Here is a 23646-nt window from a genome sequence, read left to right on the forward strand (position 1 = left end):
CTTTACTACTTTCTTGGTTAACGAAGATTCCTACCATATTGTCATAATTTTTCTTTAGTGAAATATATGGTGCACTGACGTTCAATGGTGCCCGACCTACGATTTTATGATCGTGTAAGAGAACTTTCTAACCACGGGATAAGTAAGAACTAAGACATGAAAAATTGACAAACTTTGAAAGAGTTCCGCTTGTTCTCAATAGGTGGCACCATTATTGAGAGACGTTAAAAAGTGTCAGGGAAAATGATTATGTAGATTAAGCATAAATTATTCTTATAATAGACAATATCAACGGTTTCCAGCTAAACTCAGTATAATACTGTTTACAATCAGCAGAGTGGGATGAAAAATTGGATTCTATAACACGGGTATATTTATCTACGATTGGCAACAGTGACTATTATCTTCGCCATCTATTCATAAAAGTAATAACTAAAGAATCCACATTTACACCAACAAATTATCGATCACTATCGATTAGTAGGATCAGCTATCTTTTAACGTCAGTGTACAATATTTCAGTTCGCCGATGAGTTCAGTTGTGCCATTTCTTCAGTCACCCACGTCCAAATGTAGCTTTTACACTACGCTAAGCAGATAAAGAATATTTTATGCATTTCCAGTGTTTAATAAAAAATTGATGTGTAAACTTCGCTGGCGTTCAAAGAAAAGTTCTTCATGCAATTAGCGGAGCCAGCTATCATACATCAAATAAATTTCTTCGTGAAATTTTAAACAACGAGTCCATTGAATATTAGTCATAGACATTACTGAAACTGTTCAATACATCAAAAGGTAGTAAGTTCGAGTCCCTTTGTGGTAGTTCTTTTTATTCCAAGAGTTCAATCAGTGGTGTACTGGCTCAAAACATATTTGACGCAATTAGGTGCGAGTTTGAACACGCAGAACCCTAGGTCCCTATCTAAAACCTGTCCACAACCCCTTACATTTCTTCGATTAAATTCTGAAATACCCCGGTATGAAGGTTGCTTTAACTAATATCCTTTAAGGAGTGAATGGATTACCTAAAGCAAGAGAAAAAGTAATGTAATGAATAGTCAATTGCGCTTTGATTTTTTTTAAATTAGAGGTACCGGACTTTTAGATCGCAGGCATGCATATTTGCTTATTACAACTTAGTTTTACATCTTTGTTCACAAAGTTCATGCATAATTTTATAGACTGTGCTCAAAATAACCACCATCAGTTCTAATACAGACTTCTAAGCGCTGCATCATTGATTGTTTTACTCTCTTCCATATTCCTGGTGTCTGTGGTATCTGCTGACGTCTTTCTTCAAAACACTGGCGAAAAATGTCAATGTTTTTAGTAGATCTTGAATACACAATTGCTTTTAAATATCCCCATATGTAAAAATCCATGATGCGATGCTTGGTTGCCTGCATTACAATGGACTTTACGACAAAGTATGTAAAAATAGAGTTGTAATAAGCAGGCATGTTATGTAATAAGAAGTACCTGTAATAAAAAAAATGAAATTGAGGACACGAACGGAAAAACGTGTCAATCAACACTTTTTTTTTATAAAATGGAGAAAAATGGAATTTTGTGAATGAGGTTGAAAAACTATTACAAATTACTTCGATTTAATTCTGTGAACATGAGGTACAAGCATACAGTATAAATTTACATATTTTGTCAAAGATTTTCTCTTTTTCTTTGTCCAAAATAAGACAAATTTAATAATATAAAAATAAAAAAAATTCACAAAAACTATTCCCTACATAAAAAATTCTGTTTATGACTGACCCAAAAAAAATATTTAATCAAGCCAGATTTCTGGATTAGATTTCTTGTTGCGATAATTTCCACTGATTTTCACATTTTCGCCAACATTCCCTTCTTCTACTCCCACCAATGTTTCTGTTATATCATCAGTATAGTGTACCAACATAAACATTCTTAAAGCGAAATAATAAATCTAGTTTTTACTTATTAAATTCTTAAAATGCATAGATGATAAGAGTGTTATCCTGCTAATATTTCATTCTGTAAAACTAAAATATACTGGTACCGGTATTATATAACTATATAAGAGATAGGCCTATTATTTTTCTCATTTACAATATTTGATTCTGTGTTATATACATAGAGTTAATAACTTATATTAAATTTCTAACTACAGTAAACTGAGGTAAACTTGACAAATGGGGTAAATTTGATCACAAAAAATTCAAATCACGATATCAAATGCACTGTATATGTTTTTAATGTTAATTATTTCTTCCCCGTTTCTTAAGAACTTAATTTTTATAATTTATTCTTGGTCACAATCAGAAATGATTTCTTTCTTTTTTTGTGGTCAAATTTTCCCGCATATTAAGTTTACCCCAGTTTACTACAATATTAAAAAACTATTTAATTATATTTTAATATTGTTCTAATATTATTACATTCCAAATGCTGTAATAACAACCCCATGTAATAGAAATCGCATCATAATATCTCAGTGTTTCAAATTACACTCCAAAATATGTCGGTGAAACAATCTCGTACTTTAAAAAAGTTATTTATAATTTCTGCTCCAAATAGTCATACATTTCACTACTTAGCATTTCACACACACCATTCCAATCAGCATGTCAGTTAAGAGAAATTATAAATAATTATACTGTACGTTTTTCACGTTATGATTATTCCACACGAGACTGAAAAATGTACAGGAAGAACGTAAGTAATATCAGAGAGCTATTCTGCGGAAAACCTCGGAAGAAACCAAAGACCAAAGGGAGATCCAACCCAAGCCCGAACGCAGTTCCGGATCAGCAGCCCAGCGAGTCTGCCGACTGAGCTACATCGATGGCTCTACTAAAAGTATACAATACATAGCCAATCAGATTATTAAATTTACAAACGCAAACGATCATTCATCAGTTGAGCTATATGTATAATACAAAACAAGTAAGTTAATTAAATTTAAGGCATAAACAATTGAACCAGTTGTGATATACAGAAATTGATAATACATATCATGCAAACTACTTCAAATTACAAACACAAACAATTTATCAATAGAGCTATACAGATTACTATTCAATTTAAAGCATATACAATTCATCGGCCAAAACTATACAAATATATACAATACAAAGTAAGCAGAATAATTTAATTTACAAGCATACTTTCATTAAGCTATACAAATTTGTGCAATTAATATCACGTAGATTAATTCAATTTATAATCATAAATAATTCATCAGTTGAGCTATACAGACTAATATACAATTTACAGCATATACAATTCATCAATTGAGCTATACAGACTACCATTCAATTTACAGTAGGCCTATATACAATTATTCATCAGTAGACCTACACAGACTAGTAATCATTTTAAAAGCATATACAATTCATCAGCCAAGCTATACAAACATATAGAATCAAATTAGTTCAATTTACAAACTTATTTTCGTTAAGCTATTCAAAATTTTCGTTAAGCTATACAAATAATAAAGAACAAAACCAAAATTCAGTCCACCAGATGTGCAGAAATTTCATCCCAACAAATGTAACATTGTGAAATACATTTGCAAAACGAAAAGTTACATTTGTTCTGATCAGACAGCTGGGGAGGAGGGTAAAACAATAAAGGCAGGAGGTTAGGAGTTAAATGGAGGCTGATGAGTAACAATATAGTGGATGGAAAAGTATAGCGATTGACTCTAGATATGTGGGACAGGAAAACAAAACAAAACCGTCAGTAAGTAGCATGCAGCATTACTGATACCGAAAAAAGTGGTTTTAGTCATACCGTGCCTCTCAGTACAGCGACTAATCCTAGGCCCAGGCCGGCTCGATATCTGCATATGTATTGACAAAAGGCACACTCTGGTGGCTGTTTAGTGTACTTCGGGTTGCCAAAGTGTCGCCATATTAGTTGCGAGTTGCTCGACGCAGACGCAGAGCAGCAGTGAAAGAAGGTAAGATTTTCACGTTATTCTTCTAATTTACTAATGTAATGAAGGAAGCATTTCTGTCAAATATTAATACTTTATCAATTTCTACAGACAGTGTCTGAAAGTGCGGTGAATTCTCGTTATTTAGTCATATTTACATTATAAATTTAGTTACTATGAAAGGAGACAGGATCATGCTAGTTGCCTTCAATGAGCCACTCCGTGTTGCTATGAATGGGCTAGTGGCCCAATGATGAAAACCGTACCCGGGCGCACTTTCGTAACTACTGTTTCAAATTAGATAACAAAGAGCCGTGCTAGTTGATTTAATACGTGTATAATGTAAACGAATGATTAGTTATATATTCATATATTATAAATATATATGTTTTCTTTACTAGATGCTGTCAAAAATGAAATATGGTCAGTGGCAGGAAGATGATATGAGTCGTGCTTTAGCTGCAGTACGAAATGATGACATGGGTGTCAATGAGGCTTACTTACTTACTTACAAATGGCTTTTAAGGAACCCGAAGGTTCATTGCCGCCCTCACATAAGCCCGCCATCGGTCCCTATCCTGTGCAAGATTAAGCCAGTCTCTATCATCATACCCCACCTCCCTCAAATCCATTTTAATATTATCCTCCCATCTACGTCTCGGCCTCCCTAAAGGTCTTTTTCCCTCCGGTCTCCCAACTAACACTCTATATGCATTTCTGGATTCGCCCATACGTGCTACATGCCCTGCCCATCTCAAACGTCTGGATTTCAAGTTCCTAATTATGTCAGGTGAAGAATACAATGCGTCCAGTTCTGTGTTGTGTAACTTTCTCCATTCTCCTGTAACTTCATCCAGCTTAGCCCCAAATATTTTCCTAAGCACCTTATTCTCAAACACCCTTAACCTATGTTCCTCTCTCAGAGTGAGAGTCCAAGTTTCACAGCCATATAGAAGAACCGGTAATATAACTGTTTTATAAATTCTAACTTTCAGATTTTTGGACAGCAGACTGGATGATAAGAGCTTCTCAACCGAATAATAACACGCATTTCCCATATTTATTCTGTGTTTAATTTCCTCCCGAGTGTCATTTATATTTGTTACTGTTGCTCCAAGATATTTGAATTTTTCCACCTCTTCGAAGGATAAATCTCCAATATTTATATTTCCATTTCGTACAATATTCCCGTCACGAGACATAATCATATACTTTGTCTTTTCGGGATTTACTTCCAAACCGATCGCTTTACTTGCTTCAAGTAAAATTTCCGTGTTTTCCCTAACCGTTTGTGTATTTCCTCCTAACATATTCACGTCATCTGCATAGACAAGAAGCTGATGTAGCCCGTTCAATTCCAAACCCTGCCTGTTATCCTGAACTTTCCTAATGGCATATTCTAGAGCGAAGTTAAAAAGTAAAGGTGATAGTGCATCTCCCTGCTTTAGCCCGCAGTGAATTGGAAAAGGATCAGATAGAAACTGACCTATACGGACTCTGCTGTATGTTTCACTGAGACACATTTTAATTAATCGAACTAGTTTCTTGGGAATACCAAATTCAATAAGAATATCATATAATACTTCCCTCTTAACCGAGTCATATGCCTTTTTGAAATCTATGAATAACTGATGTACTGTACCCTTATACTCCCATTTTTTCTCCATTATCTGCCGAATACAAAAAATCTGATCAATAGTCGATCTATTACGCCGAAAACCGCACTGATGATCCCCAATGAGGCTGCCAGAACATATAGTGTGCTCAGGGTAACATTACAAAGACATTTAGCGGGCAAGAATTATTTTGCTGTTGAACATAAAAAAATTATAGATAGCATAGCTGACCTTCCCGCAGAAGTGGAAAATGAACTTGTTGCTCATATTATCTGAGGAATTTATGTTGGTATTACATCCAGAGAACTGCGCTTGCTAGCATTTGATATAGTAGACAGGAACGAAATCCTTCATAGATTCAGTAAAGAAAGGAGAATGGCCGGAAAGAAATGGTATTATGCATTTGAGAGGAGACGTCCTTAACTTAACTTTCGTCAACCCAGAGTCGACCTCTTTTGCTCGAGCTAAGGGGTTTGATAAAGAAAGCGTAAGACACTTTTTTGACACCTTTCAGAAAATTGTTGATGTAAACCAACTCGATTCAACGCGAGTATTCAACGTTGTTGAGATTGGTTTATCAACTGTGTAAAAGAAACCTAGAAAGGTGCACGCCTTCAAAGGTAAAAGAGCAGTGGAGAAAGAGGTTCCACTACTACTCCAATTTGCTGCACAAGTGCTGTGTGTCAGTATGTTCCACCACTGACCATCTACAAACGTTCGCGTTCTGGGTAAAGGTTAGAAAATGGAGCTCCACCTGGAACAATTTTTGCTGATAATCCTGAAAGTGGATACATTAACAAAGATGTATTTGTGAGGTGGTTAAGGCATTTCATCGACACTGTCCTCCCTTCAAAGGAAAGAGAAGTCTTGCTTCTTCCCGATGGACATTCAACTCACACCAGAAATCTCGATGCTCTAGATATTGCTCGAGAGAATGGAGTCATCATGCTGGCACTTCCAGGACACACTACTCATAGGTTGCAGTCACCGTACGTGTCGTGTTTTAAGCATTTGAATAAGCAAACCTCAAGTTGTTACTCATTTTCATATTCCACGACTGCCTGGTAAAGCGTATGGACTGGCGTCAACAATAGGGACTGCAGTGAATGAATTTGAAAAAAAAAAATAGGAGCTTGAAGAGTCAATAGGGATGTGATCCAAAATTGGCATTTTGTGGCAGCGATGCAGTTTGAAACAAATTATGTTCCCGTTATGGAAGCTTGTACAGTTGAGCTTGTCAATGAAGAAATTCCAGAACCAAATAGGCCTAATACCAAGATTCCAGAAGAAGGGAGCAATAGCATGTGGAAATTAAGATAGTGTAGAATCCCTTCCAGTTGATGCAGCAACATTGGTACCAAAATGGCAAGTTTCCTTGGGTGAAATCTCTCCTATATCAAACAAAATTTCTCTCGAAAGAAATGCAAATAAAGCTGAGAAAATGATAATGATCACGAGTAGTCCGTACAAGCAGATACTGGAAGAGGTAAAAAGCAAACAACTAAAAGGAGACGTCTTGAAAATTCTGCACTGGAGAAGTCAGCCCAAACCAAACTGTACTTTTCTTCAAATGGTTCAACGAGATGTAATTCTAACAAGGAGTCATGGTATTGTGGCATCTGTTGCAATGGCATAAAAGAAGATATGATTCACTGTCTGTCATGTAACGAGTGGGTTCATGAGAATTGTGCTGGTGTTACAAAAGGAGCCAAAGTGTTCTATTGCGAAAACTGTGACTAAAGTGTGACAATATTTGATAAAAGTTTTGTTTTATCTCATTTTAACTGCTATAAACAAAACTGAATTCATGGTTTTCGTTGCACGTTCTTTTTCAACTTTTTCAGTTTTTTATTTGGTCAGCCAACGAGAGAAGAAGGATAGAGTTTAGGGTTAAATAATGTTATTCAATTGTTTTGATATGATTTCTTTCGGTGTATATAAATTGTTGTTTTGTTTGATTAGCCTTTAAACTATGGTTATTTTGAAATGTTTTAGTTTTGTTTAATCACACTATAGAACAAATAGGGCCTAAAGTGTTTTCTTTTTATTTCTGTAAGATCGTAAATCATTTGAGATGTAAATGCTGAAGGTCTTAGCCTGATTACAAACTAACAATGATGTATTTCGTTTTCTTGTGTTAATGAAATATCTGAAGATTTTTAAAGTGCTCTAGTGGTCTTGCTTGAGATCGAATTCATGTTCTGTGGTTCCAATTACCAACACACTACTCCTATTAATGCCGAAGATATTGTGTATTGGCATTTATTTAGATGTGTGTTGTTATTTAACAATATTATTCTGCAGCCCATTCATGGAAACTACCTGGCCCAATGAAGGAAACCAGTCTCCTTCATTGGGTCGATGATGCTTATCTTCATTTTCCAAATATTTCATTAACATCGAATACTTATAACTTCTATTTGTAGCGTAGTGAAATACAGAAGGCAATATTTAAGTTTACTTGAAAAAGGAAATAAATATTACTTCATTCGACGATATTATGTAAGCTTTCTTTTAAGTGGCCCATTGATAGCAACCTACTTGTAACTAGTTATGTCGCATGGGACATAATGTTCATGAAATACGAATTCGTTAAAAATGTTTATAACGACAACTCAAGTCATCTGTCCCAAGGAAGAGATTAATTTTGGAAAAGAAAAAATGTCAGTCGAAACGTTCCACAAACACTATGAAGCTCTACTTATCTATGTAAAGAAATAGTTTCCTTTAATGAAATGTGTCAATTGAAGGGTTCAGAGCCATAGTGGGCCAAGCGCCATTTATAAAAAACGGAGAAAGCAAGGGTTAAAGTTAAGTGAATGAAGATTGACATATCATTTAGTTTTAATGTGTATACTTTATATTACTTGCTATATGTTTCCATTGAATTATGGTAATAACTTCATTTTAACCCTTGTTTTCTACGTCTCCAGTAAATGGCGCTTGGCCCACTATGGTTCTGAACCCTTCAATTCAGACAGCAGGTCTCATTTAAGCAATGAACACTTGTTGGCGATATTTCAGACACAAAACCCGATTTTAAATAAATCTGTGGACTGCAGTAACGAGAGGTTTCGGTAATACTGGAACAAACTAAATTTAATAGAATTAAATTTGTGTTCGAGTTCTGTAAGAAAAACAAAATTATTGTAATGAACCACTATACAAGGTGGACCGTAAGTAATGTCAATTTCAGGAGGTTATTCTCAGAGGCATTTCCAACAAAAAAGTTTAATAGAATTTCGCTTGTTTTAGCATCCTTTCAGAGACAAAAATTGTTTTATAAGATGAAACACTTCATAGCGCGTTTTGGGAAAGCCATTGATTGAATTCCCAATATGCTCAGTCAATTTAAGAGAGCAGTATATATTATAATAACAAATTATCAGTTACTGTAGCTACTTTGCTAAATTATTCAGTAACATACGTCACTTCAACTCCCAGCAGATTGTGGTGACGAGTTCTGGCCATTTGTCCTCCCGATAACTTACCTCACAGAATGCTGTGCAGCTCTGTACAAAACCACCTGTTTCCTGCAGATTGGAAAACAAATTATTTAGATTGGTTGTTCAGTGTAATAATAATAATAATAATAATAATAATAATAATAATAATAATAATAATATATTGAATATGAATAAAATTCACCAAACAGTGTAGTAAATATCCCTATACACTAACAACACAGCATCCCAAAACAGTTTTTCGTTATCAACAATGCTGAAAACGAGTACTTCTGTAAAAACCTCTTATATCAATTTTTCAGCATCAGTATATTAGTAACATGAGCTGCTGCCAGGAAGTGAAAAGTAGAATAGCAATGACAAAGGAAGCTTTTAATAGAAAAAGGAACATCTTCTGCGGACCTCTGGAGAAAGAACTAAGAAGGAGACGAATGAAGTGCTTTGTGTGGGGTGTGGTATTGTATGGAGCAGGAACATGGACATTACGACGAAGTGAAGAGAAGCGACTAGAAGCATTTGAAATGTGAATATTGAGAAGAATGGAGTGTGTGAAATGGAAAGACAGAATAAGGTCAATGTAGAGTATCCATCGCCCACTGAAGGAATATTCGGGTGAAACGAGCGTTGAGCGACTTCCGCCGATTTTGGAGTAGACACCACACCGTATTATATTATATTATATTATATTATATTATATTATATTATATTATATTATATTATACTATATTATATTATACTATATTATATTATATTATATTATATTATATTATATTATATTATATTATATTATATTATATTATATTATATTATATTATATTTATTTACTTGTAGTATTTGATTACACAGAAAAACCTAATTTATCTACCTAACAAAATTTTCATGTAGAACAGCTTTTCCCAGTCAGAATCAAAATATATAACAGCGCCTCATGCACAAGGCATTGGTGAATGAGTACAAAAAAAAACAGTGTGGTTCTGACCACGGTAGAGGAAGGTCGTGTGTTTCCGATCCGGCTTGTGTACCGTGACGAGAGCTGGTTGATTACGCGCACGTAAAGTTTCTTATTATTCATAGTGTAAGTGACATAGTGCGGTCAAATAAGGCACATTAATAACAGACACTATACATCTAATTAATATAAATAGTGGTGCTTTAAGTGAATTTCAACAAGAATGACGCCCTTTCGTAGTGTCAACACCATCAAGGTTCAATTTGAGACAACGGCAACGAGACCTGCAGCAATGGAACTGCACAGATGGATACAACAACAGTTAAAGATAACAGCAGATCAGTTGGACGTGGTACAGCTCAACACGCAGGAAAGATCACTTTATCTTAAGGTAATTTCTCCTAACTTATTTGAGAGAATAGTACAAACATATGAAGGGGAAGTGCCTTTTAAATATGAGAATGGTGAAAACACACAAGTTAAAATTAGCAAAGCGGATTTTCTCTCATTCACAGTGCGAGTATTTAACCTCCCCCCGGAAATACCAATCTCCGTAGTGACACAAGTGCTAAACCGATATGGAACCATTGCCTCAATACGAAACGAACAGTGGAGTACAGCCTTTCCCTTCCCAGTCAACAACGGAATTAGGGCAGTAAAAATGGAAATTAAACAACATATTCCTGGATCAATAAAAATAGCTGGTTTCCCTGCTCAAATAACATACGTAGGTCAACCGCAGTTGTGTTTCGTCTGCCACGAGGCAGGTCATCTAAAAGAAGAATGCCCTAAACGAAAAACCAAATTGAATGTGAGTGTTCAAACCCGGAAACTACTAAGTGACGTTGTTGCGGGGATTAGCGAGTGTTCCGCGCCAGCTTCCCCTGCCGCGGAGCACAGCGAATCTACTATAACGACGGAGCAAATACATGACGAACAGCCCGACCCAATGGAATTAGAAGAAACACATCCGGCGCCTCCTGCACCCGTCATCAAGTCTGTAGAAAAGTCAAATGACGTAAAATATTTGAAGGCAACGGAGGACTTGGTAGAGCAAACACCTGAAGAACAGGATAACAAAGCAGAATACAAAGACATGGAGGATAAAATTCAACATCAGAAGAAACATCCAGCAGAAGAAGATACAACAATGTCTGTGGACTGCAAAGTGCAGGAGCAGCAGGTAGATGCAACTCCCAACAAAAAACTGAAGTCAACAGTAGAACACGAAATTATACGAGATCCTAGGCTGCGAAAAAGAGAAATAACAAATGCAAGTAACATCGTAGAAAAAGAATCGCAGAACACTAGTACAATAGGTAAAATTAAGAACAACCCGCGACCCTATCCTTACGCGATATACGGTCGTACTAAAGAAGGAACCAAGAAAGAAAACGCGGTTGAAACGGGTTCTAGCCAGGAGATAACACTGCCGTAAAGTTTGGCTGTGTTTCGTAGAATAAAGCTTTTTCTTGAAAAAATTTATCATGAAACGTGGTGGTACATTTCCTAGCAACTATACTCTACATGCGATCACTGTTCTTTACTTTTTCAGTATGGTAATCTTAAGTAACTATGCTACGTTAAATATAAATTGCATACAGAGTAAATCCAAGCTAAACGCATTGAGTCAATTTATTAGAGACAACAACATAGATGTATTACTGTTACAAGAAGTAAACATGGATAATTTTAGTTTTTTAGGACCACAATTTGATTTTGTAGTTCATACAGGAGAAAACAATAGAGGTACTGCTATAATCTATCGTGCTGGTTTTAATGTTAAAAACATAGAAGGACATCCAAGTGGTAGAGTAACCTCCTTGACTTTAAATGACACCCACATAGTGAATGTGTACCTCCCATCCGGAACTAATAATCGTAATGAACGAGAGAACTTCCTCAGTAAAGACTTACCCTTCTTTTTACGACATCGATATAATCAGCTAATTCTCGGAGGAGACTGGAATTGTGTACTACAAGCCAAGGACCAATCTGGGAGTTACAACCCCTCGCCTGTTTTAAAAACACTGGTGACGGACTTAGAGCTTGTGGACACATGGCAAAATAAGCATGGAAACAACGTAACGTTTACATTTCACAGACAGAACAGTGCGTCCCGACTTGACCGGTTTTACATCAGTGAAGCATATACAAATGACAGATACAACGTGACAGTAATTCCCACTCCATTCTCCGACCATGATTGTGTGCGATTGTCAACAATAACCGAAACAATACCTCCTTTGTACGGACGCAGTTATTGGAAGCTAAACAACTCTTTAATTCAACAGCATGATGTGAAGCAGAACTTTAATGATTATTTTGAAAATATAAAACGCAGAGTACAAAATTCCCCTCTAAGTATTATGCAGAAATGGACTCGTATTATAAAACCCGGAATCAAGTCGTTCTATCAGACTGCGGGATATCTGCGAGCACAGGAAAGTAGAGCTACACTTCAATTTTATTATCAGATGTTGAATGAACTTTATTCTCGTCACAAGACAGAAGGTAATAAATGGGAAGAAATCCGTCAAGTTAAACGCACAATATGCACTTTACAGGAAAAGACAATGTATGGAGTAGTAATTCCATCGAAAGTTCCAACAATAAACGAAGACGAAAAATGTGTCCTCTATCACTTAGTAAAAGAAAAGCAGAAACAATATGTCAGATTCATTAGAAATCTTCAGACGGCGGCTGGGAAAACCCTCAACACAAACAATGAATGTATAGCAGAATTTGAGAAACACTTTACGTCTCTGTATGAAAACACAAATACATCGCAGCAGCAAACACAAAGGATACTCAAACATGTCAAGCGTCACTTAAGTGTGATCCAGCAAGAAGAACTGCAACATCCAATCACAGAAGAGGAAATCCGGAAAGCATTAGACTCAACGCCTAAACACATAGCACCCGGTCCAGATGGTCTAACATATCAGTTTTATAAAACACATTGGATAGTGATGAAAGAATATTTGTTGGAACTGTTCAACTATATTTTTAATACTCATGATATAATTGATGGGTTCAGTGACGGTGTGGTGACGCTCATCCCGAAGAAGAAATCTCCTAATACAGCAGCCGATTGTAGACCCGTCACACTATTGAACACCGATTATAAATTACTGATGAAAGTTCTAGCCAATCGTTTTCGACCAATATCTGAACATATTTTTGAAACAGGGCAAACATGTGGCATCCCCAATAAGTCCATCATAGACAATCTCACTGCCATCAGAGACACCATTTTATATTATGAAGAACATCCAAATGAAAGTGGTGCACTGGTAGCACTCGATTTTGAGAAAGCTTTCGACAAAGTGAACCACAATTATTTATACGCAGTCATGCAGCACTTCTGTATACCACAGAAAATAATTAATACCATTAAAGCGATATACGCAAAGGCACATTCTCAAATTCAAGTTAACGGGTTTATTAATAAAAGAATTCCAATAAAATCCTCAATCAGACAAGGGTGTCCTCTATCTATGTTTCTTTTTGCAGTCAGTATGGAACCATTTATACGACTTGCTAATCAGGTACTGCGCTATAGAAATCGAGTACCAACACCATTGTTTACAATAAAAGTGTATGCAGACGACGTTGTCCTCCTACTTCGTGAATTTGAAGAGTGTGAATATCTACCAGATATTTTGCAAACTTATTGTGAGGCCTCAAACGCGCAAATAAACTATCAAAAATCAACTTTATTGCCCGTCGGGAAATGGCCTAAACAACAAACAATCAGTAACATCCCAATGAAAGCTAAAACAAATATACTAGGTCTAACGGTATGCACCTCTTTTGACTATATGGTGGAAAGCAATTGGTCTAAAGTCACTGCCAACAGCCGAGCCTCAATGTTTAAAAATATCACCAGAAATCTAAATTTGTTTCAGAAAATTTGGCACGTCAATGTATTTTGTCTGTCAGAATTATGGTATATCGCTCAAGTACTGCCGATGACTAACAAATATTCATGCATCATGGAAAAAGCGGTAAACTATTATATATGGAAGGGGCATTTCTGTAAGCTTAAAAAAACGCAATTATAACTACCGATAAAGAAGGGTGGGTTGCAACTAACAGCCGTAAAATAGAAATGTCAAGCACTTTTTATACGAAACGTAATGCGAGCACTACAAGGAAGAGGGGACCAGGCAGATATAAATTTCTGGGAACATCACACACCATTACTACGAAAGAGGACATCCACATTACCCCACTTGTTAAAACAATCTTGGGAACAGATTGAAAAATGCCCAGCAGATATTTTGGGAGTAAATGGCCCGCAACAAACAAAAATGATATATCAGCACATTCTGCAAGACACTTATCAGACACCACATATAATGGAACGATATCCGAATGAGAGATGGCCCAAAATCTGGAATAACCTTCACCTAGCGGACATTCCTACCACATGGAAGATTTCAGCATACGAATACATCAATGAAATTATCCCAACGGAAGAGAAGAAATATCGCCACAATATCACTGCGTCACCGGCCTGCAAAAAATGTGGGTTTTTGGATACACAAAAACATCGTGTAACGAACTGTGGACCTGCAAAGTTTGTTTGGGAAGAAGCTAAACGACGACTGTGTAGTATAGGAGACATCAAGACTGTGAATGGTATGAATCAGGTCCTCCTGTGTATCGACCCACCAACAGAAAGTAATGTATTCGTACATGTGTGGTTGGCAGTAAGTTTGCTGCATTACCAATTAACAACAGAACTACCAACTGTAAATGACTATATAGGAATGCTGAAAACGGAAAAGATTAAAGTAAAATATAAATATCAAAGTGACGCTCGATCAAAAGTTCACCAACTTGACCTGCTTCAATTGTAACAATTTAATGTCTTTTGATTCAAGGTCGTAATTTTAAAATAAATACTAAGATGTGATCCAGAACACTATGTAACAATGACACAAGGGAAACGGTGTTTCTATATAAAAAGAATGAAAGTTATTTTGTTTGCAAATTATAGTCTTGAAATGGAAGGTATAACTAAAAGAAAACACTCTATCCAAGTCTGTTTACAAATGAAAATAGGCTAATTATTATGTATGCAATATTTTAAGTGTAAAAAAAAAGTGAAGGATATAATTTTTAGGTCTGCGTATTGATAGGAAATGTGAAACACAATTAATCGATTATTATGTAAATATGATAAAGTGTTATGAATAGAAATGTATATTAATTCTTAAAAAAATGTAATTCAGTAAATTAGTATATCTTCCTACACTAAGGAGAACATTTCTTCATATTCTAACTTAATTTCCAGTGTAAGGTTCTAAGTGTAAATACTTTTAAATTTGTAACTTAATTCTTATTGTGAAGGTAGAACGTTACCTAGAAATATATATATTTTGTTTAAATATGTTTTTAATAATTGGCCACAATAACTCTCAGGAAATAAATTCTACGCTTTGGTAGGCTTTGGATAATACATACACTTGATTGTAATTTGTTTTAAACTTGACAATATTTTATTAATCTTATAAATTAGTGCAATTATTATCATTAAAAAACAGAGGAAGACCATATTAGTTGTAGCCTTTTCTGTTACTTTCAACAGTAGACTATAGGATTTTGTGATGTTCTGAACACATGCTTCTGCTACTGCAGTATTGAGTGTACAAAGATAAAATAATTCTTATGTTTTGTAAGTCATACAACATTTTCATTGACTCATTTCTGGGAAATGTGCAATATATTTCACTAACATAAACGTTTATAGTAAAGTATCTCATAAATGTGAATAGAGTTATAGTAACAGATTCAATACTAGCTTTTCTATTGTCCATTGCATTGTTTTCATTTTGGACATATTAAATTAGTGATGTCACGTAATCAAGCAATTTTCTGTTATATGTATAGTTGTTTTCTTTAGTGAATTCCATAACAGTACTTCATGAAACATAAACAGTCTGTGATATAAAAAAAAGTGTGTGAACGTTTTTGTATAGAATATTTTGGAAATTATATGTGTTTAGTCGGAAATTTATTATAATTATTAATGATTTATGAATATTCTATTAATGCTAAGATGGATTGTCAAATAACGTTCTCACAAAACTAAAAATTAAAATTAGTCAATAGTTCAGTAAAAAAATTGTATTAGTTTTGTATAATGCTTCTTGATATGGTAAATGTATATTTTATTATCTGTGACAAATAAATGGTAAAAAAAAAACTGAAGGCGGAGTAGTTACTCAAGTTTCAGAGCAAGGGTTGCGCTGATGGGGTAGTGGCGAGCTACAATAGCACAGGCATGCCACAACCACCAGTAGACAACCTTGACACCCTGCTATGCTATTTCTCTCTCACTAATGGAACCTAAGTGTAATACCGAATCTCGTCTGAGGCATATTACTTCTAATGTCGGTGAAAGATTATACAATAGCCTGCTCTTATTAAGCCTAATAATTATCCTCATCTAACATTAGAGAATAATTTTGTGAACAAATTATTTTTGCAAACATTTGTAAAAACAAAAAATTAATGGCCGGTTTTTCCAAGTATTGTTAGAAAATTTAACGACTGTTAAACTCTAAACAGTTTGTTAATTAAGAAAACTGTATGTTTTCAACACCAGTCTGGTTTAACAGATTGTTAACAGTTTGTTAATTTTAAATGTAGGATTTCGGGCAGTTAACTCGCTTAACAGTTAGTTAAATATGGCCGATGTCTCCACAGCTGTTCGAACAGAAGTTGCGAAATTAATATTTTGTGTCTTTCTGTGGGGAATGTTTAGCATATGACTGGTAATATAGCATTTAAAAAATACTTTGGACTGTTTAAATACATCAGTGTTGTTTTATTTCTTTCGTATTTCGTATCCATAATAGCAATGAGGAATAACCTTACTTTGTAATTATTATTCAGCACGTCACCTACAACTTTCATTTGTCAACTGTTTGTTTATGGAGCGTGGCCTACTATAACAGGTTGTCATTTTATGCAAGTTTCATGACTCACTCTATAATATAGAATTTAAAGATTAATTTTAGCCAATCAAAAATTGCCTTACATGTGTAGAATCATTACCAGCTGCTGTTGAGTAGTTAAAATAGTGCTAACAGACGTTATAGTTAAGTGTTGGTTATCTTAACAAAATTATGTTGAACAAATGGAAAATACATTAACAAAGCGTTAAAAATAAACATACTGTTAATTTAACATTCATTAAGCAAAATTAAATATTACTTGGACAAACTGGCCATAATTCTTTAGAATTTTGCTCGCATTTTTGTAATGTAATTAATAGTGTTTAATTTTGTAACAAGCTCTGGTTATATATTTTTATTAACATAATGCGGTTAATGTGTATATTTTTAATTTTCCTTTTCACTCCCGACCTCAAGCTTTGGCTTTCTTGCGAGAGAGGTAATAATAAAATAAAAAAATTAAATTTGTATTAAAAAACTCAATAAAGTTATTATTATTATTATTATTATTATTATTATTATTATTATTATTATTATTATTATTATTATTATTATTATTATTATTATTATTATTCGCAATCTGTCCCATTGTAAGTTTATTGTATGTAATATAAAACCAAATCACAAAAAATTAAACCATTTTACGATTCTTCAACTAGAGCACAATTGCCCATTTTTTATTCCAATAATACTCTACTACATACCATGTAATTTGCATTAGTATATTATATTTTTATGCACATCATTCCAAGATAAATTGACTCGTAGATACTGAATATGAACAAAATCCGTCCAATAGTTTAGTAGAAATCGCTGTACACAGACAGACTAGTACTAAAATTATTATATTTCATGTACATCATTCCCTGATAAATTGACTCGTAGATACTGAATATGAACAAAATCCGTCCAATAGTTTAGTAGAAATCGCTGTACACAGACAGACGAGTTACGAATGGTAAAACTGTATATTTCAGGAAAAATTATTACACGTCATATACTTTCTCTTTGCGTCGCATACTGAGGAAGACGTACACACGAACCATTCGAAGTAAGGACCAGAGCCTCTATGTTCACGGTGTGTCAGTCACCAATGTTAACCGTCACAATCAGACTCTGTGAATCGCTAACTTACTGTACTTGAATATCGCCTTTTAATTAGGCAACTTCTTCACCACAGCTGTAATGCGGGTAATTGCATAAAGGCTGGCTTTTCCCATTTGCTAAGCAGCTTTTGGGAATTAAATGAGTACAACACAACAGATAACAGCCCAAAATAATGTGGACCGTGTTATGCGTCAATACAGCAAGTGACTCACAACTTTGCAGTAGCAGGTTTTAGTAAATGTTTACTTCCAAATTACTTCACTGCTTGTATTGTATACAATTTTGGTTAATTATAAATATTGATTCATTTTATTTTTCTGAATCAATTAAACACGTTTTCCTGTCATTATGCACACCCATTTTCTAAGTTATGTACATGCTATATTCAATATCAACATACAGAAATACAGAGACATGGCGTTTAGTCTGTAGATGTTAGGAAATTGAGTAAGCTTACAATAGTAACAGATTTATGATTCACTTGCGATAAAAATTTAATGTACTGGATAACCTTTATTTTACCGGTTGCTCAGTATGGTTGTGAAACTTGGAGAGAGGAACAGAGGTTTCGAGAATAAGGTTCTTAAGAAAATATATGGGGCTAAGAGCGATGAAGTTACAGGAGAATGGAGAAAGTTACACAACGCAGAACTGCACGCATTGTATTCTTCACCTGACATAATTAGGAACATTAAATCCAGACGTTTGAGATGGGCAGGGCATGTAGCACGTATGGGCGAATCCAGAAATGCGTATAGAGTGTTAGGTGGGAGGCCGGAGGGAAAAAGACCTTTAGGGAGGCCGAGACGTAGATGGGAAGATATTAAAATGGATTTGAGGGAGGTGGGATATGATGGTAGAGACTGGAGTAATCTTGCTCAGGATCGGGACCAATGGCGGGCTTATGTGAGGGCGGCAATGAACCTCCGGGTTCCTTAAAAGCCAGTAAGTAAGTAAGTTAGGAAACACCCAGAATTTCAGGACGTAAAACTGCATGCTACGCAGACTATAGGTAGACATTTTGTCTAACATAGGTCTAATATTTTGCAAATAGGCCTAACTTGTTAGCTACAGGACTAAGTTCCTTCAAAACCGTGGTTTTTCATTCTCAGATTTTCTCGTGTTGTGTAGGGCTACACAGATTGAGAGTGGGGGTGGGGGAAAAAACCCACACACACGGAAGAAACTGATGTCAGTACCGCATACTGACGTCGGCAGTGGAGGTGAATGGAAACAATAAATCAGGCTCAATTACGTCTGATGTTAATTATGTAAGCTATGTATGACCACTGAATACCAAACAATATCTCAGGGGTGTTCTGTATTATAAAATTTGTATTATAAAATGTGTAAAAGTTTGGTTTCGTAGGCAGGGGTGTACATGGAAACGCCTTTGCATATTGATAGGAGTATTTTAGGCCTAGTAGGCAAGTTTGCCCCCCTTCTCATATCAAGAGATATAAATTCTAACTTCACGCTTACCCCTTTCACAATATGGCGGTCACAAAGTACAGGGCGGTAAACCGTGGTCGAGTCTTTGAAGTTATCAGTGGCGTTCTTTATGGACGTAATCAAGACAAGTTTACAGGCGTGGATGTCGAGTTCGTGCAGGACCAATGATGCCAACGGAAATGCTTTTCTTCTCATATGGCGAATAAATATAAGCATAAAAATTAGCCGCAGTATTGATGTGCGTGTAGGGAACAGGAGCAATAATGGCAGTCAGTGGCGTATCAAGGTCATCGGACAGGGCGAGGCGACATACTTACTGTACTTGAAATAGTCCAGATGAGATGCTCATGGATCAGTGGCGTATCACAATAACAATCCTGTATGTTTTAGACAAACAGTGATACCAACATAAACAATTATAACATATTTTTATTTGGATATTGTGTAGGGTAATATTGGTAATTCCGTGGCAGTGGTTATTTCGTGATACTTTTTTTTTTTTTGCTCTTTTGTGAACTAACCAATGGTGTTACGAGATCCAAATTTCCGCCAAGGGATTGCATATGTTGTCCGGTTTCCAGAAACATACAGCTAAGCTTTGTGTGACTATTGTAGTTGCTTCAGTGAGCTTTTATGTTTGGAGAGAGCAAGTTAGCGTCGACTTCTCAGGCATACAAATTTTGTGGATGTTTGTAATTACATTACAGGCTTATTACTAAAGGTAAGCATATGATATTTGGTGCAATGATTTATTGCATCTTCATGAAATTTTAGGAAATGTTTTTGGAATTTTAGATACAGCTGTAGTCGCCATATAGGCTTAGTTTTACTGATAGAAATCTTAGCTGTTTGAGGCGAAATTTTGTTGAGCATTAAGCGTTACAATTTGTAAAATAGTATAAAATGTATTACAATAGGAATTTCAGAAATCTGAAGACAAGATGTGATAACAAAAAAGAAAACGGAGACGCAGTGGGTTCAGTGTAGCTTCTGTTTGATTTGTTATCATGCTAAGTGTCAATGATAAGTGCTAGATGACTTGCAAGAATTGTGACAGAAGATGGAACATGGCTCCACCATTTTGGACCGGAGACAGAGGCAGACAATGGAGTGGCATCATGCAAATTCACCAAAGAAACAGAAATTCAAAAGTACACCTTCGGCAGGAAACGTTATGGCTACTGTGTTTTTCGATTCAGAAGGACTTTTGCTTATGCACATCATGCCACACGGAACCACCATTAATTCTGACGGGTATGTTGCAACTCTCAAGAAACTTCAAGTTCGACTGAGTCGTGTTCGACGACATTGGGAGAAGCTATTACACGACAACGCACAGCCATATGTCAGTCACAAGACCACAGACCAGATCAGAAAATTCGGATAGACAACACTGAAACATCCGCCTTACAGTCCTGAACTGGCACCGTGCGATTACCATCTCTTTGGTAAACTGAAGGATCCCTTCGCGGAACGAGGTTAGAAGATGACTCCCTTTTGCACGCTGCTAAAGAGTGGCTCAGACGTGTTGGTCCAGACTTTTACCGTGCTGGTCTACAGGCCCTCGTTCCTAGGTTACGTAAGGCAGTTGAAAGGGACAGGGATTATGTGGAAAAGTGACATTTTGTTCCTTAAGGATGTATCTACATTCTGTGAAAATAGCAAAGCTGTAGGATAAAAATATAATTTTTAAACAAATGTTATGCATTACTTTTGGAGTTACCCTAGTAATATAGGATATAGTAAAGTCCGTAATAAAAGTGTTCACCCTTTCAGGGCAAAGAAGATCCCTTTTCAGTTTCAATTTTTACTTTGATTTCATTCTTATTATGTGTTGATATGTATTTCTATGTTTTCTTGCTATGAATATTAGACGGAATTACTATGTTTGAAGTCTTGTACCAATAAATGAGAATTTCATTTGACTTTAATGAATTTTTCCACAATTCTTCTACCTCTCACGAAATTATCAATGCGATATCACGAAATTACCAAGGTTATCACGAAATAATCAACCTTTCAGCTTAAGTTGTAAAAGTGGTTTATGGCACATATTCAAAAACGTTTCCAATCTTTTATGTCTCCATATTTGTACAGCAAGTTATCGTCTTTTAGATGAAAAAATCGGAATAAGGATATATTTACACATTTGCATTTTAAATTAGTTTTCATGAAATTATCACGAAATTACCAATGTTTACCCTACAGCAATTTCAACAATAAAGAAAGACAATTCACTATTGATCACAGTAATAATAATAATAATAATAATAATAATAATAATAATAATAATAATAATAATATTAATAATAATAATAATATTCACAAGGTATCAGTGGCGTGTCAAGCTCCAACCACAACAAAGCCACACAACACGAGAGTAACGACAGCCTAGAGCAATGAAGTAACAGCATTACACGCAGAGCAGTGATGCCAACACAACGCATTCCCGCTGGTTACTGTGGTATAATGGTATTGCTGTCGTGTTGGCAGCATTGCGCCTGCTCAGTCCTGCAGCATGGCCGCCACTTCTGTGTACCCCCACCGACGCGCCAGGTACAGGGCCGTCCGTCCCTGCCAATCCCTCGCTCCCCGCTCTGCGCCATGCTGCAACAGCAGCTGCACTAATGGGGCGTGGCCGTTAGATGCTGCCCAGTGCAGTGCAGTCCACTGGTTTGTATCATCAGGCTCGTTGGGCCGCGCCCCAGCTGCCAGCAGCAGCTCACACACTGCACGGCGCCCATTGAGTGCAGCCACATGCAGAGCAGTGCAGCCAGTTCGTCCTCCCTTCACATCCAGTCGCGCCCTGGCAGCCAGCAGCGCCCTGCACGCATCCTGGCGGCCTTGCTCTGCAGCCAGCCACAAGGGCGTGCGGCCATAATGATCCACGGCGTTCACCAGGCTGCCTGCATCCAGGAGCAGCTGCACCCTGTGTGTGTCCCCCCGCTCCGCTGCCCGATGTAGCTCAGTCCTGCCTTGGCTGTCCTTGTGCTCCAGGTTGGCCCCGACCTCAGCCGCAGCTCTGAGCTCCTGCAGCAGACAAAACAATCTGGTCAGAGGAAGCTCAGTCAGCTAGGTGACAGTTCACTAGGCTGAGTGAAGCTGATGGTAGTAGTCTAGTAGTGACAGTAGCCATAACTACAGTAATGTGAGTAGTAGTGACAGTAGCCATAAATACAGTAATGTCAGTAGTAGTGACAGTAGCCATAATTGCAGTAATGTCAGAAGTAGTGACAGTAGCCATAACAACATGAATGTCAGTAATAGTGACAGTAGTAATGGCAGTACTAATAATGGTGGTAGTGGCAGTTCTAGTCTGAAAACTGAAATTAAGTTTTCTCTCCAACTGCAGCTGGTCGCAATCTGTGTTGTAACAGTTTGTATCAATCATTGCTCAGTAACTGTAACCATGGCAACAGCTCACACTTACTGCTGTCTTCTGGCGCTCCGCTTGCAGTTCGTCCGCCATTTTCTTCAGTTCCTCCCTCTTCGCTTGCAGTTCTTCTCGCAGAGCCCGCAGTGCTTCCTCCTTACTCTGTAATTAAAAACAAATCTTGTTGAGAAGAACCTCAGATGCTGATAACTGGACTAGAAACATGACTATGATGATGATGATGATGATGATGATGATGATGAGGATGATGATTTTATAATAGTAATCATAATAATATTATAACAATTAGGCCTATTGTTTTTATCGTTATTAAAATGTACAATGACTGAGTGGAGCTGGTAAACTCCCTCGTAACTGTAACCATGGTAACAGCTCACACTTACTTCTTCCAGCTGACACCTCATCTCCCGCTCAGCCTCCAGTTCTTGTCTCAGCTTCCCCAGCTGATCCTGGTAACTCTGTAATATAAACAATTCTGGATTATAGACAGCTCAGCTAGTTAGGTGATAGTCTGACTTGAAGCAACAGACTTCATGAAGGAATCAAGCTGATGGCCGGTATACAGCATCAGGAAATGAGACAACAGCTACCAACGTATGATGTTTGGATAAAGGCTTTCAGATAGAACCTCAAAAAAAGTCCCTACACAATCGAAAAAAAAATGATTTTACTGAAAACAAGTCTATAACAGCCAACTTGTAATGTATCGTACCTGCGAGATGGAAAACCAGAATATGTGTATGTACACAAACGATTAGGGAAAACACGGAAATTTTA

General features: G+C 36.3%; 3 protein-coding genes across 4 annotated transcripts in view; 1 reads left to right on the forward strand and 2 right to left on the reverse strand.

The window, feature by feature from the left end:
- LOC138713499 (golgin subfamily A member 6-like protein 24) overlaps positions 1-23646 on the reverse strand; it is a 588053-nt gene that overhangs the window by 503834 nt on the left and 60573 nt on the right. The gene's annotated exons all lie outside the window — the stretch shown is intronic.
- LOC138713674 (26S proteasome non-ATPase regulatory subunit 10-like) overlaps positions 1-23646 on the forward strand; it is a 340028-nt gene that overhangs the window by 89250 nt on the left and 227132 nt on the right. The window lies entirely within an intron of this gene.
- LOC138713563 (uncharacterized) overlaps positions 20464-23646 on the reverse strand; it is a 29078-nt gene continuing 25895 nt past the window's right edge. The window contains exons 12-14 of the mRNA XM_069845740.1: positions 23253-23327; positions 22906-23010; positions 20464-22505 (exon numbers count right to left, since the gene is read on the reverse strand). Of these exons, the coding sequence (XP_069701841.1) occupies positions 21981-22505; positions 22906-23010; positions 23253-23327 (705 nt within the window). The 3' untranslated portion in view covers positions 20464-21980. The remainder of the gene's footprint in view (positions 22506-22905; positions 23011-23252; positions 23328-23646) is intronic.

Source organism: Periplaneta americana, chromosome 2, assembly GCF_040183065.1.
Source record: "Periplaneta americana isolate PAMFEO1 chromosome 2, P.americana_PAMFEO1_priV1, whole genome shotgun sequence".
In the NCBI taxonomy this organism is placed as follows: Eukaryota; Metazoa; Arthropoda; class Insecta; order Blattodea; family Blattidae; genus Periplaneta; species Periplaneta americana.